Below are 16,532 nucleotides of genomic sequence, written 5' to 3'. Positions count from 1 at the left end.
CAGACAAATGCACTTCTGAAACTAACTCTGACATTGTCACGGTATTACTACTAAAGAGGAGCCACAGCTTACATTAATGTAGGGGCCTAATTCTGTTTGCACGGCTGATAACAGCATCATAGTTATTGGGTTACAGCACATAAACCACCACATAATTATTAAAAATGTTTCAGATAAAACACTTTAAAAGGTGTTTTAATTTTTTTTTAAATGTGTTAAATGCTTCAAAAAGAAATGCTTTATTGGAGTTGGCTGGACAATAATCCTAGTGGCCACAGATCAGTGAATACTCATTTGAAATCATGCTTTGAACAGCCAGACAACTGGAAAACTCTAGCTAGGACTCAAGGGATAAAACAGTTACTAATACTCCTGCAAAGAGGATTCATCACTACCACTCCAACTTCTTGTTGTACTCCAATCCCTAAAGCATTCAATATATAGTTTTTTGTTAGATGTCCCATTGTTTACATGTTATTTATTACACAATTTGTTGCAGGAGTGATAGTTCAGGCATTAAGGGCTGAAATGGAATCTGAAAGGACTGGTGGCCAGTTGTACAAATAAAAGTTGATGTAGAGCTATGCACATTTGTCTTCAGCTTTCTGCACAAGGTTCTAGATGGTTAAACCATCATGCAAAGCCCTTAGTATCCCTCTGTCTCAGAATCCTGAACATCTGCATGTTTCTACCTTTGTTACTGTGTGTTCCTAGAGTCTATGAGCTGGCATGCTACCAGCTCCTGCCCAGCTGATAAACATGCTTCATGAACATGAAAGGTATGTTTATAGGTACCTCAGCTCCCTGATAAATTAGTAGGATGCTCCATTGCAGTCTCTCATATGACAGACTGCTCGGCACAAAGTTGGATTCAGTAAAGCGTATTGCCATTTAAAGCAGATGGGGTGGCTGTGTTCAATTCCTATTAGTCACAATACACTTTATTTAATCAAGTAATTAGTAACAATGAGCATTTTCACTGCAGTAAAGTTAAAATTATTCAGAGAAAACTAGGATTTCTATCATACAAAGTAACAACAAATGCTGAATCGGCATTAAGATAAATTGACAATGAGTGCTTGAGTATGGCATAATTTAGAGAAATTGGGTATAAGGTCACCATATTTTCTAAATCAAACACTAGGACCCTCTTGTTGCAATGTCTTTAAGGGTTGTGAAATTCACATGGAATGGCTATTTCAAACTATATGAAATATGATTTCATATTTTTATTGCAGATAGCTTCAGATCTGTATGAAGTTATATCCAGGTGAAATTGTGATGTAAACCATATATGATTTTTGTATTAAGTCCATACAGTTTTGGTGACCATCTAGAGGAAGGAAGCGAAGGACAGATTGACCACCAGGTACCCATCTTCTCCATCCTCAATGCCCCTGAGTTAAACAACACTACAGTAACTGCAGTAACCTAACAACAATAAGGAAACAACTACTAAAAGAGCAACAGAATCACAGTGTGCAGAGAAGTGGTCATTTCCAGGGTTCCGTCTCACTACCACAGCTGTAAAAAGGAACTGATGGATGGGTGGGCCTGCTCTACTCTTTATGACCGGGCCGGGATGGGTGCGTGTGTACACTTGTGCAAGCAGGTGTCCCCAATAGTCACTGCTATTCAAAAGAATCTGATCTCCTGTGCATGAGGCACATGTGAACCACAAGTGGAATATGTGTGAACAATTGCATGAAGAACGGGGTATTTCAGGTGTCCCAAAAGAAGTTTTTGGGACACTAGGACATCATATGAAAAAAATGGGATATCTGATTTCTTCACTCAGGTAGAGCCACTGGGCATGAGTTGCGTATAAGAACATACAATATAAATGAATGGCATAGTTCCTTGAGGTTCTTTGAATATGGCCTTCAGATAGAAGAATCTTGATCAATTTATGGAGGTAGATACAAATATCTCTCTGTGAAAAACAATTTTTTTTTTACCTGACGTAGTAAGTTTCACAATATATCAGAAAATTTCCTAAACCACTAACTCTATTAAGTTTCTATTTATCTGCAGAAATCTAAAGCTAAAATTACACATCTATGAAAACAAATAAATCCTAAGATGCGTCTCTTACTCAACTTTCATAAATAAAAATTACACTGCATATGGTATATTGGTAAATCAAAGTCTATATTTTGTGGTGACTGCTAATGCTAAACTTTGTGTGACTTTATTAAGTTCTGCTCTGAATTGGTGGCATTTACTTCCAGAAAATCCTTGTCATCTTTCTCTTAAGACTTCTTTGATGGAATGAAGAAATCTGAAACGCCAACCTGATCTCCTTTACGCTCCCTAAATTACAAGAAAATAAATATCCTTTCATTAAATTATTTATTTTAAATAATGACCCAAATAGCTGAACTTTTTAAAGCTACACTTAATCTCCCCCCAGTATACATTTTCTTAGTGAGGATTTTTCTCTTAAACATTTTTCTTTGTAGCATAGTTCAGAATTACTTCATTATAACAGTTACAACAGACAATACAACCTGGCTCTGGAACATTACACATTTTACAAACATTTTACTCCTGGGGGAATTCTGAGGCAAAAAAATAAAAATTCCGCACACAATATTTTAAAAAATTCTGTAAAACGCTGCATATTTCATTTGTCAAAACAACACAATATAATGACATCAGCTTCAATTAATTTTGGTCATTTATTTCAAAATACCTGTCAGCAAGTGTGTCTGTAACAATATAGACAACAAAAAGGATTCAGGAAATGTTTTTTGACAAATAGATTCCTTACTAGGCATATTAATACAGAACTCTGAGTAATAATTCATTTAAACTACAGTACAGAACTGTATTTCCCACACCCCTCAGAAGCAGTGCAAAGGCTTGGGGAATGAGGGGTAATGGAGGAGCTGAGAGAGAGGGAAATAAATTGCTTCGAAGGAGCCTGGGTATGAACTTGGAGGGTTGTTGGGTATGGGTGAGAAAAGTATGAAACAGGTTTTTTGTGGGGTGGGGAGGAATTGTTAGGGAGCTTCCCCCATGCAGACCCTGGCCTCTCCCATTCAGTCAGGCACATCTGCCCTTTCCCCATTTGTTCCTGAACCTCCATGTGTCCTACTCAGATACCCACTACCCCCATCTCTAAGTATCCCTGTACCTCCTCCACTTCCCTCTATGTCCCTGTACTCCCTCCCATTGTCCTCATGTGTCTCTGAGACCCCACCCAGCCACTTCCCTGTCCCTATGTGTCCCTGTCCCCCAGCCCCGTATCCAGTGATGAGCTGACAAAATATTAACAACCGGTTCCCTCCTCCCCCCCCCCCAGGGGGGTCGTGCCCCATCCAACCCCTCATGTTCCTTGACACCCCCCCCCGGGACCCCTGACCCATCCCCCCCTTCCCTGTCCCCTGACTGCCCCGTCGCCCCACCCAACCCCTCCTCTCATTCTCGATGGCCCCCCAGGACTCCTACCCTATCCAACCACCCCTTCTCTCTGTCCCTGAGTGCCCCCACCACCTCATCCAACCCTGCTCTTTCCCGACTGCTCCCCGGGACCCTTGCCCCCATTCATTCACCCTGTTCCCTGCCCTCTGACCGCCCTGACCCCTATCCACCCCCCCACAACCCACTCCCTCCCTGCCCCCTTACCACACTGCCTGGGGCCGGGACCGGGTCCACTCCGCCAGGACCACGACCGGCGCCGCGGGGCCCAACTCCCTGAGCCCGGCTGGACCAGAGCAGGCTCCGCTCGGCTGGAGCCGCTCGGCCCGACTCCCCGGGCCGGCACCGGGGGCCGTGCCGCTCGGCCGGAGCCGCGGGGCCCGACTCTCCGGGCCGGCACCGGGGCCGGAGCCACGGTCCCGAGCTAGGCTGGGTCGGAGCCGCTCAGCCGGGACCAGACCGAGCTGGGGGTGCTTGGCCGGGGCCAGCGGGAGCGGCTCAAGTGGAGCTGGACTGGGCCACGCGCGCCGTCCGCCCCGCCCGGCTTACCTGCCTGCTCCTCGTTTCAGGCTTCCCGCGAACATCTGATTCGCGGGAAGCAGGGGAGGGGGAGGAGAAGGAGGGCGGAGCGTTCAGGGGAGAGGGGGAGGTGAGCTGGGGCCTGGTGGACAGCTGCCCGAGCTTTGTTAAATTTAAAAACTTTTTAGAACCTGGTTGTCCTGGAACAACGGGTTCTAAAAAGGCTTCTAAATTTAACAACCGGTTTGTGCGAACCGCTGCGAACCGGCTGGAGCTCACCACTGCCCCTATCCCCATGTGTCTCTGTACCCCCACCCAGCCACTCCCCTGTCCCTATGTAGCTCTGCACCCCCTTCCCCATGTGGCCCTGGGCCTCCATTCCCATTCAGCCCCTGTATGACCCCTCCCAGCACCCTATGCTGTCTGTCTCCCCATAACCCCTGTCTCCTGACCTGGCCAGCTGCGAGGAAGGCTCTGCAGGCTCTCTCTCTTCCCTAGCTGGCTGGGAGCTGCTGTGCTCTATCAACACAGCGCCCTCTGGTGGGCAAAAGGTGGAACTGCAGAAATTATTTTCCACTGGGAGCCGCGGCTGTTCTTGCGCCACAGCGCCCTCTGGTGGGCAAAAGGCGGAACTACAGCAACATATTTGCAGAAGCTTTTTTCGGAGCAAAAATTGAAAAATATGAGCGGCTCATTAATTATGCACACACGCAGTAGTGCAGAATTCCCCCATAAGTAAAAAATTTTCTTGCACCAAGTAATCAGCCAAATTTTGATTTATTTAAAATATAGAATTTAGGACTTGTACCAGATGAAGTTGCCCTAACTCTTAAATCCACTAAAGTCAAGTGCACAGAAGCTCCGTAAAGCTCCATTCAATGGGCTCAAATAAAAAAAAGGGTAAAGGCAGAATCAAACCTAGGATTCTAGAAGGGTACTTGAAGGTGAAACCTAATTTAATACTATGAAATCCAAACAACTTCAAAAAGATCTGCCAATAGCACTGGAGTGTCTTATATGGGCCATTTCTTTATAGCTGCTACAGACAAGGTAAAACAGCAATCTAGTAATGTACCTTTAAAAATTAAAGGAATCTCCCAAGAGGCTATTATCTCAACTTTTCAAAAGTTAACTAGGGAAGGTAAATAAGGTTAACGATTTTAAACAAATTACTGTATAACGATTACTTACCTGGGATCCATTCAAACCTAAATCATTGTATCATACAAAAGAGTAATATAATCTTAATTGTATGTATGACTGCAATTCTAAAGTTATCCTAAGTGGTGACAGTAAAGCGTATCAATTTGTTAACGTAAATGGATATGGCATTTGTGTATTTAGCTTCCCACCCAGAATGCTCCAGAGACAAGAAAGCTCAAAATAACACCACACTTAGGTTCAATTAATTTAGGACAGTAATTATGTTAATCCTGCTGGCACCTTCAGCAGGAAGGACCTGAGGACAAAAGCTAAGCACAGGCACAAATGAAATAGGTAGTCTCCATACACCCACAGCTCAAGAAGTGAGCAATCCATGTATACTATATTCTTGTCCTCCTGCTGCAGGAATGCATTACTCAAATACTCGGGTACAAGAGATATGCCTTTTTGGGGATCAGGACTATGTCAATAGCATACAAGATAAATAATATTACAAGGATTGGGGATCTGAGACACCAAAGAAATGACAAAAACAACAGATTTATGCCCCTCACATATACCCCCAACCCCAGTCCTGATGGGACTGAGGCAACCCAAGACAAAAAGACACATCCTCAGGATGGAATAGACACTTAGTGCATATCCATACATACAAACCAGGCATCACTCTGCAAGCCATAGTAAGAAGGACAGGATTATATGATAGAGTTGCCTGCAATAGCACGGGGCTGGACATTATGAGTCAATAGGTCCCTTCCAGTCTTATGTCCTAGGGATCAAGGACCATAACCTAATCAGGTTCATGAACACAAGATTGGTTAAAAATAAAGTCTGCATTACATATGACCTGATTGTGGAGAAGGCAACTGACTTGGCCTACCTCGCTGAAACCTGAGTTGAAGACATTGTCAGATGCATTCTGGTACAACTCATTCCAGCAGGATATACTACACACCATGGGTGAAATCCTCATTCCACTGAGGTCAATGGGAGTTTTGTTGTTGACTTCAGTGGGGCCAGGATTCCATTCCATGAGTCCAAAGTTTGGTAGGGAGGCAGGATGGCTATCAGATAACCCAACCAAACCCAGATGGAAATGAGATCTGAACCCAGAGACCAAGTCATTCAGATGCACGCAGATGACACAGAACTCCAGGAAACAGAATCTCAAACCAAGACATCAAAATTTGTCTTGTGAGACTTCACACTTATGGAGTACAGTTCTGTCTCGGTGGCCCAGGATCTAACATCCATTAAAACAAACACAGCATTCTCCCACATAGTGTTCAATCCCACTCTTACATTCTGTTGGAATACACTACACTGGCCAGAAGCATGACTAGCGTGCTAAGGGACTAGTCAGACACTCTCTAACAACAACCTCAAAACAGCCCCTCCCTCTGTACCACCCCCAGAGATATCTACTGTTAACCAATGATCAGCACCAGATAAAGCAGAAGCAAGAACTGGTAGCCTGGAACATACAGTGTTTATAAACACCAACATTTTAGATATTGGTTTCCTTTATAATGTCTGATCAACATAACTGTTCTTGATAGCAGAACTCCTGACCAGCCCAGATTGTCTTTTCCTTTATCTTGCACCTGATCATCTCTTACTGTGAGGTGTAATAAAATCTATAAAGGTGGCAGGAGCAGCAGAGAGATAGAACAGAGCCTGGTAATGGTAAATGAACACCTGAGATCATGTCTAAGGAAGGGCAATTTATCAGTGGCTTGGAATCATGGCTAATACTTCAAAACAAAACAAAAAAATGGAAAGACCCAAACAATTTTGCTAGTTATGGCCTAGTCTCAAATGTTCCTTTCCTGAACAAGGACACTGAGATGATAGTGGTAGATCATCTCCAGCAATCTCCAGCAGAATCCACCTTCTGCCAATATGCTGGGTACCAGATGCGGCCAACGCAAAGATAGTAAAACAGTTAACCTATAAGATCTCCTTATAAAATCTGCTGCCTTCAATAAGAGTTGGTCACAAGTGTATTCCACTTGTGCCATCTAGCAGGCATCAGTGGATTGCCCTCAGATAATTTTATCCATTTCTCTAATAAATCTCAGAAGGCTGTGATGGGCAGCTGCTCCTTACAGAGAGTCCTCCTCTACAATCAGGTCATATGTAATGCAGACTTTCCTCCTACAGGGCTTGTTTATTTCCCTTCTCCTGTTCAACATCTATGGTAAAACATAAGAAGAAACTTTAAAATGCTGTGGGTTCAAACAACAACATGCGGATGTTACAAAGCTATAAACATAATTTCTATCTGGAGTAGAGAACACCATAATTCACCTAGCCGAACATCTGGAAAAAATAAACATGTGGGTGAATAACTGTTGGCTCAAACTCTGACATTGAAGCCAACAGGAGTCTAACTTTAGGCACACATGTTTGAAAAATCTTGTTCTCAATGTTTATTATGCGCTCTACTAGCAAGTACAAAGAGAAAATGATCTAACAAAAATTAGAGATTTATGAAGCCAGAATGAACCAGCATAGCTGATGCACGCTCCAGATCCAAATTTATACTTACACTTGTCCCTTAAGAGCATTGAGGAAAGCTTCAACTTTGTAGTCTGGCATCTCACCATCTATACTGGCCAGGTATGTGTAAATAAATGAGAATGTATCAAATGGAATGCGAGCAGGTCCACCCTCTGGATCAGTTGTTAGAATTTCACAGGCGTATTTCACAGAAGTCATTAAGGACTAGCGGGATCCCAACCAAGAAAAGAGAGACATAATACCAGAAAGCATTAGGATCCTTTGTTCACTATGGTGTAATATCGTATGAAAGACTGTCAGCTTCTGAAATTCAGTGTGAATAAAACCAAGACTTCATTTACACTTGCAAAGTTTGTACCTGCAATTCACACTCCAATGCAGGCAGCTCCACTGGCGATAATGGTGGTAGAAGCTGTAGTGTAGACAGGGCTCAGGCATTTTTATTATTGTGGCATTTAAGACTACAGAGTGGTAAAAATGCCTGAGCCCTTTTCACACTACTGCCTCCACCAACATTAGCACTGGTAAAGCTGTACTATTGGTGAATTAAGGCTAACAATTTTGTTAGTATAGAAAAGGCCTTAGTGTAATTCTGTTACTCTTTTAATCAACACAAAAGAGAAAGGTAGCGTATCATTGAGCAAGTAATTGCATCATGTTAAACTGAACAGATATCAGTCCACTACCATATTTACGAATACATCACCAGGTAAAGAACTGTCCCTCATTTGTTACCATATAAAGGCCTCAGTTCATCTGTGAACTATCATTTCAATTTATCTGAACCTGGCCCTAGTGAGGGCAGCACTAAATTGGCTAAGATAGGTAAATCTCAATGAATCTGGGGAAAAAAAAAAAAAAAGTTTGCCTGGATCAATGTTGTGGCAGCTGATATTTTGGCATGATGCTGTGAATGTCAGCATTCACAATAACCAAACAATATCCAATCCTGGAAAAGGTCCTTTTGGATTCATCTAAACCAGTGGTTCTCAACCTATTTATCATTGTGGGCCGCATATGTGGCCCATAATATGTTATGTGGGCCACATCCAATACTACCTGTATGGCCCTAAGGATGTCACATGGGCCATAGCTTTGTGCTGATTGGTCCAGCCATAGGTTGAGGCTCACTGGTCTACACATTCTGTGGCAGCAATCCTCCCTGCCTGAGTCAAGAGACAGAGGCCTGCAGGGCTCACACTAGCGTTCTAATAATAGCTGTGTAGACAGCACTTGGAAGTTGCAGTTCAGGCTGGAGCTCGGGCTCTGAAGCTTAGGGATGGGAATAGACTTCAGAGCCCAAACTAAAACTTCAAAGAGCTGTCTACATGGCTATTTTTAGTGTGTTAGTGCAAGCTCCGCATGCCCAAGTCTGTCATCTAAATATATCCTAAATGGAGTAAACAAACTGAAGTTAAGGATGTCAATAATTTAAGGCAGAAAAATCTTAACATGAATGTTGCACTGAAAAAACCCACCAAAAACCCAAAAAATTCAGAGTTAAGATTACATTTTAAAAAACAAACATAATCCCAAGTGTTGGTTAAGGATATACTTAAAAAAAAAAAATCCTGTAACTTCAATGGGACTCCTCACAGATGCTGTAATCTGAACTAGTGGATACTAGTGCTGGATCAATAAATACTAAGATTTATAAAAATTCAGTGAGGAGTTTTGCTCAGTAATAGGCTGGTTGGGGTAACAAAGACCATGACTAAAGACCCTAAAAGTAATGGCAGTGACAAAAATTACAGCTTTAGTAACAAATAAACAATGGGTTTTCTAGAGATAAGTATTTCTTAGTGATGGAATGGTGAAATAAAAAAAAAAGTCTACTCAAAATCTAGAGTATATTCCAAACCCTATTATTCACAAATTTAAGGTAACTAAAACTGGAGACCCAAACTGATATACAGTGCCACTTTATAACTGGCACACCTGTCAGCCCTCTCATACAAGAGCTTTGCTGAATCTGTCAACCCTGGGGAAGCTGGGAGGACCTTCTGCAGAATTTCTAAAGGCCTCCTACACAATTTATAAACTCTGCAGGGCCTTCTGGCCCTCACATTTTGGCCTAGCCACAACTCTCTCTCTTTTATGTTGTAGCAAGTTTATTCACCTCAAGTTTTCACATATCAAGGTTATACAAATTGTTTAAAAAATATAAGGAAATTTCCACACCAAGAATTATCAAACCAGAGGTTAGACTGCAAAGACATTGCAATATTTTATGAAACAAGTGTATTAAATCATTGTTGTTTTTAAAAGTTAGAAAGCCAGGAAATTCTAAGTTAAGGCTGAACTTAAAATATAAAAAAATTCAAAGGTAAGGAACTTCAAGCTATCTTAACTCTGACCCTGATCCATGATCATCTATGCATATCATTTACTCACCGTTATGACTAACGGAGATCGATGAATGTGCTCACTCTTATTATGCTCTATGTACTGTCAGTTATAAGAGAATATGGATATAAATCTCATATCACACAGAGAGTCAAATCAGGAGACAAATAAGGGAGTATTAGAGCGATTAGATACTTTGAAAGCAGATGAGGTACATTGTACTGTCCAGCTCATAGTGATATGATGATACACCTCTACCTCGATATAACATTGTCCTCGGGAGGCAAAAAATCTTACCGCATTATAGGTGAAACCGCGTTATATCAAACTTACTTTGATCTGCCAGAGTGCGGAGCCCCGCCCCTCCGGAGCGCTGCTTTACCGCGTTATATCCGAATTCGTGTTATATTGGGCCGCGTTATAGTGGGGTAGAGGTGTATCTCCTTCTCCTGGTGCACCTGCTTGCTATCGTACTGACATTACAACCAGCAGTGGTAGCACTCTTTCCCCCACTTCTTCTGCCTGTCTGAATCACACACACCCTCAGAGCAAAGGTTAACACCGAATGAACATAAACAAACACAAATACATGACCTGCCTTTGCTACACAAAAAATTGGGGGTTTAAAGTGACACAATAGTATCTAGATCTACAATCTATTTACTGTAGTTCCTCTATGGTCTGCTTGGTACATAGTCATTTGATTATGAAAGATTTTAACATGCCTACATACCCCACCAAGTATACTACACCCAAGTGCTAGAACTTTCAACCATTCCACCTCGTCACCGAAGTTGTCCAATTGTAGAAGGGCTCTCAGCTGCTCCACTGGCAAACATAGATGTTTCCATTTTTTTTCTAGTTCTATCATGCTCACACGGCCCTTCGGAGAAAGCTTTAAAAGACAAAACACACCACCACAAGTAAAACTGGAAAACACCATGGAGATTATCACACAACTAAGAGTATAAAACTTTAGGGCCACTTTTTTTCCTCCCAAAGAAATTGTGGCGTACTGTTTCTCTGACAGATAGTCTGTAGGACCAAACTGTCTAGGAAGAGTTCTACTGACATCTCATCTATGAGCCACGTCTATGAAAATTTCCATTGACATCTCTCAACAATACTGTGTGTTCAATATGGGTTGGCTTGTACCTGCTTGTGCAAAACTTTAAGGAGGCCTGGTGTGAGCCCAGTATCTGTTTTCTGTGTTGCTACTGGCATTTCAAGCCTGTCCTTTACAGGAAGGGGCTCTCCTTTCGACAGAGCTGAGAAATACCTAAATTAATAGGAATATCAACACATTTGAATGCTTATAAGCAAATAAAAGTTAAGCAAAAACAAGCATTATAAAAATCTGCTAATCAATCTAAGTGCTCATGAAAGTGGGAAATTGGCTTCAGTTAGCTCCTGGTATAGAGACTTCCTCCCCTCTCCGTATCCAGTTTCCATCTTCCTTTTTAACTGAAGCCACAGAGTTTAGTTTTAACACTATATATATTTGTTTATTTAACACTATAATAATTATTATTGTGTTTTAATTGTGCATTCGATGTTCTGTGTTCCTTGGTGGCAGTGGAGAGTGATTTATAAATATTATTAGTGTGTTCTGGCAAGTAGCAATGTCTAAGCTTTCCACACACATCTCTAACAATGCACTTTAAACCAGATTTCTATAATCCTCTACTAGTCTTATCTGGTGATAGGCCACTGTCAAAACAGCTCAACCAGCAAGTCAAAACACAATTTTGGAGAATTTATATAAAAAGACTTACAATAGTCAGTATACTTATTTATTTTATAGCTGACCATAACTTAAACACAGCAGGAATTGAGTTTGATGCAGATATTAGTAATTTTAAGGATGCTGATACAGATATCTACCTCTTACAGCCAATGTCACCATCACAACTGGCCAAAAACTAATATACAAGAGACATATTCTGCTTCATTCACTACCATATACGGTGCCTTGCTCACAAGGTAGGAAGAAACACTCAACTTTAACAACTTTTCCTAAAAAGTATCCACACAGCTATTTTCAAAAAGAGAACCACAAATAGTAACACATTTCAACAGTAGCCTATATCTTCTTAATACAAAAATGGCACAGTACTTATGGGTAAAGCTAGAGTTCACTAACACACAGAACTTTCAGATTCTGTTCCTTCCTATAAAATAGAACGTTTTTCACTGATATTTAAAAGTGATTACCCTAGAAAATCCAACCAAATACAAGGATCTAAAGATGACAACACCCTGCACCTGCTTTTCAACCAGGATTATTTATGAAATCTACAGGGAAAAACTAATTATGACATTCAGTACAGAGCAAAAATTAACAGCACCAAAACTGTGAGCCAGTTCGCTGGGTAGCAGTCCCTAAGTCACTCTGCCAAGGTTCCACATCTAAAATTGCATCACTAAATATAAATTCAATCAAAGACCACATTATCTTTAACAAATTAAAAGAATACATAAAAATATATCAGCATATGTGCCACACAATACTTAATATCCAGACAACTTAGGGCTTGGCTACAATTGCAAGTTAGAGCGCATTAAATCAGCCCCGGGCGCCCTAACTCCTGAGGTGTCCTCACTGGAAAGGCACTTAGAGCGCCTGGACTCTGCAGCTGGAGCGCTCCTGGTAATCCACCTCCACAAGAAGTATAAAGCTTGCTGCATCGTGTCTGAAACGCCCGGGTGTCAGTGTGGACGATGTGTTACATTACTGTGCTGTGACTGGCCTCCGGAAACATCCCATAATCCCCTGAAGTCAAGTGGCCACTCTGGTCATTGTTTTGAACTCGGCTGCAGGCATGCGGCTATCCCCTTTCAAAGCTCCATTTCTGACAGGCGGCATGCTTATCTGCTCCAGGACAAAGCAAACCATTACTGTGAAATGCTGCTTCTGCTACCGAGGCAGGCGTTTGTGCATGCGTGCATGTGTGAGAGAGAGAGGCGGCGGGGGTGTGTGTGTCCTGCTGCTGTCTGAACTTACAAGACAGCATGCTGACACACTCTCTGCCCCCAAAACATACTCTCTCTCCCCCCACATACACACAACACACTCCCTGTCACACTCCACCCCCTCCCATTTGAAAAGCACGCTGCAGCAACTTGCACACTGGGATAGCTACCACAATGCACTGCTCTCTGTGGCATTGCAAGAGCAGCTAATGTGGCCACGCCACTGAGCTTGCAGCTGACAGTGTAAACACACTGCAGCGTTTTCCCTGCTGCTGTCGCCGAAGGCTGGTTTAACTCCCAGTGCTCTACATCTGCAAGTGTAGCCAAGCTCCTAATTAGGTCAATATATGATGCAACAATATTTTGTGTTAGCCTATACATAAAGTACTACTTACCCAGCTGACCACTGCAGTACATCATGAGGTTGAGTCCTGATGGCAGCTTTGGTAAACTGTTTCAAAATATCTGGGAGTTCAGGGGGTATGTTAATCTGCTGAGCACAAAACATGGTGTCTGGAAGAGGCATGATTCTTGTAAGGTCCAATAACAAGATTCTGAAAGAACTAAAAATATAAATTAATTCTAAACGTATGAGATTAGTATGGATCTATACAATACAAGTTCTCTTAATTTTATTATGCAACTCAACTGTATAAAAAACTCAAACTTACTTTAACTGTGAGGTCCTGTTCCAGAACAGAATGCGGATGTCCATGTGTTGCAACCAGTTTATTTTAATATCATTTAATTAAATTAAAAGATAAAAGGAAAGAAATACAGATTTTTAGTCACAGCATCAGTTTTAGCCTAGGCAAAAATAAATGAGGCAAATCCACAAAAGTATGCAAGACTCTCTTTGCCTGCAGCTCCTGTGATCAGGAACAGCCTATTTCATCTTTATCTTTCTGCCTCATTGCCTTTCTCTTAACTGAAAACATCCCTCTGCTGCTCTCCTATCTATGCCTTTTCTTTCTTAATCATCTCTTTATTTTAGTGTTATAACTGCATTATTTAACTCTGTTACAATTTTATGATACAGATTTTGTGCAAGATGATATACAAAATAAAAAGGTAAATCTGAAACTAAGTTAGATTCTCCTAATTCTGTAACAGACTAGCTCAGGCAGTGGGGTAATATGCACCAGATAATGGAAATTGATGGATTATACCACACAGTTTTTCTTTATTTCCTATTAAAAGGAAAACAGACTCCAAATTTCAATCAGTAACTTTGATGGAAAAAACAAAAAGTGAGACTAAAGCACTTCTGAACTGGCACAGACTCATGACATGAGCTATCACAGACTGTTCAGAACTGAGAGGTCCATTCCAGGTTCTCACACTGACAAGGAGGCTTTCGGAGCTCTTCAACTGGTGCTTAAAGGTGGAATAGCGCTCCATGGGGAAAGTAAAGGAATTCAGAATATAAGAAAAATGTTGGTACGGTATATCTTGACAGGCAGAACCACAGAATGAGTTGAACAACAGTTATGTTGTCAAATCTTTGCTGTGAGGAGAGTCTGCCATTTTTGAGCAGACAATTAAGTGTGAAGATTATAACGTTTCTACTGTATCTGTGTGTACATTTAAGCAGAGCAAATATTTATTAACCTCTGTTCTTAGTTCTGTACAATACCACCAGAAATAAATTTTACATGCAAGTCTTGCTATAACATATACGAGTAGTTAAAAATCCATAGAGATTTATCTTTAAAATACTCTAAAAGCATTTAAAAAAATCACAGTGCTCTTAAGTTCCCTGGCGTCACAGCAAACAGTAGGATGGACTGTTTTATAATTAGAATAGGACAACCTGAACTAGCAGGTAAGAAACATGGCTTTGTCCAAACAGGCTAATTCAGAAAATTGGAACTCTTATACCATTACCCAACATCAGCACAAGAATAGATATTATGGGTAAAAACAGATTGTGCTAAAAAGTGATTCTCTAATACCATTATGGACTAATCCTTTACAAAAGAGGCCTGCAGTGAAAAGCAAAAGCACAGAGAAATATTTAGTTTTAAAAAAACTTTTTTTTTCATATCACTGTCAAATAACTCCACTTTTTGATCAACTTTTTCTCATGTGTCTGTAAAAGACTGGTTGTCTACTTTAGAGGGAAAGCTGCTCAGCAGGGAGTTTCTTTTCCTGTGTTTTGGTTATGCTTAAGTAACAAGCAGGCCAAATGAAGATCCTCGTATCACCATAGCATGAGCACGCCTATACAGGCAGCTTGTCGAGGGGCGCCCTTTGCCCAGGCATGGAGGGCACCAGCCCATCACCGGCCTTTGCTACTAGCCAATCCACTCAGCCGGGGGGATGAGTTATGGGCCGGCCTGTCGCTGAGCCTCGCCGAGATGGTCCCCAGACCAAGGGCTGTTGCTGCCTTGTCCCACTCTGTACTAGGGTTGCCAACTCTGACTGAAGCTAGTCGGGGAGAGTTACACCCCCCCCCCCCCAAGTCATTTTCTCAAAATAACCTATTAAAGTCCCCTGGGTCCCTTTCAAGAGTCGGTGCCGATTCCGGGAATCTCCAGGCCACACCTGGAGGGTTGGTAACCCGACCCTGGACTCGCCAGGAATTCAAGATTAAGTAAAGCTCAGGTCACGCGATGACACCTCCAGCAACGCGACCAAAGTTGCCTCCCCCCGGGGGAGCCGGGGCGACGCCGCCTGCCATCGGCCGCAGGCAGCGCGTTTCGCCCCGCGGGGCAGGACCCGGCGCCAGGCAGGTGGCCCCTGAGCGGCGGGCGGAGGGTGCGGGCCGCGGGGCTCCGGCCTCGCGCCGGGGGGAGCTGGCCCGGGGGCGGGTCTCTCACCTCCGCGCGGCGGCTCGCTCTGAGGGACAGCGCCTAACCGCCGCTCGCCTCCCGCCCGTTCCCGGGGCAACGTTTGTGTTTCACCGTCGCCATGCAACCGGCTCGAGCTACCGCCCGCGCGACGCATGCGCTGGGAGAAGGCGGGACCTGCTCAGAGGGTGAGGGCCGACTGTCCTTGGCGCATGCGCTTGTAGGTGCCGGCTCTTCAAAACCGCTTGCTGGCCACAGCTGGTTACCGAGCCGCTGCTCGCTCACAGCGCATGCGCAGGAGCGAGGCGAGAGGGGCGGTGCGTGGCAGCTGTTGCGCTGCTCGTCCCACGTGCCAACCTGCTGCTCAGGGGCAGGGAGACCATTGGGCAGCCCCCTCCCCCCCAACACCTCCTCACCCACAGTGACCCGACAGCCCCACACAACCAGGACTGTCCCCATGTGGAGCTGGTCGTCCCGGGGCCTGACTGAAGTGAGGTCAGGGCGCTACCGGTCCCGAGATTTGGTGCAGGACTGGACTGGTCACCCCAGCGGGCAGGCTCCCGCCCTGGCTTCGCACAGCTCCCACTGGCGGCTGCTAGGACCCTGCAGCCCCTACCTGTGGGGCTGGCTCTGCAGCTCCCACTGGCCAGGAAATCAGCCAAAGGGAGCTGTGGGGGTGGGGCTGGCAGGTGCAAGCAGCAGGCAGAGCCCCCTGGCTGCCCCTGGCCATAGGAGCCAGAGGGCTCCTGCTGGCCATTTCCCAGAAGCCACCCTAGGTAGGTGCTGCCTGGA

General features: G+C 43.5%; 1 protein-coding gene across 7 annotated transcripts; it reads right to left on the bottom strand.

Moving 5' to 3' along the window:
• Positions 1 to 2,132: 2,132 nt before the first annotated feature.
• On the bottom strand, positions 2,133 to 15,902 carry ROPN1L (rhophilin associated tail protein 1 like). 7 transcript variants are annotated; one of them, XM_039526561.1, is made up of 7 exons: positions 15,771 to 15,902; positions 13,620 to 13,634; positions 13,344 to 13,511; positions 11,131 to 11,254; positions 10,709 to 10,870; positions 7,658 to 7,833; positions 2,133 to 2,313 (listed from the first exon to the last, which is right to left on the bottom strand). In XM_039526561.1, exons 3-7 carry the CDS (start codon positions 13,472 to 13,474, stop codon positions 2,253 to 2,255), a joined length of 654 nt encoding a protein of 217 aa, XP_039382495.1. In that variant the 5' UTR covers positions 13,475 to 13,511; positions 13,620 to 13,634; positions 15,771 to 15,902; the 3' UTR covers positions 2,133 to 2,252. The 7 variants fall into 7 exon arrangements, with proteins under 7 accessions (XP_039382495.1, XP_039382494.1, XP_039382493.1 ...); XM_039526560.1 differs by lacking the exon at positions 15,771 to 15,902 and adding an exon at positions 15,432 to 15,748; XM_039526559.1 differs by lacking the exon at positions 15,771 to 15,902 and adding an exon at positions 15,496 to 15,748.
• Positions 15,903 to 16,532: the final 630 nt, after the last annotated feature.

Source organism: Mauremys reevesii, linkage group 2, assembly GCF_016161935.1.
Source record: "Mauremys reevesii isolate NIE-2019 linkage group 2, ASM1616193v1, whole genome shotgun sequence".
NCBI classification, from domain to species: Eukaryota; Metazoa; Chordata; order Testudines; family Geoemydidae; genus Mauremys; species Mauremys reevesii.
This window is presented reverse-complemented; position numbering and strand designations above follow the sequence as displayed.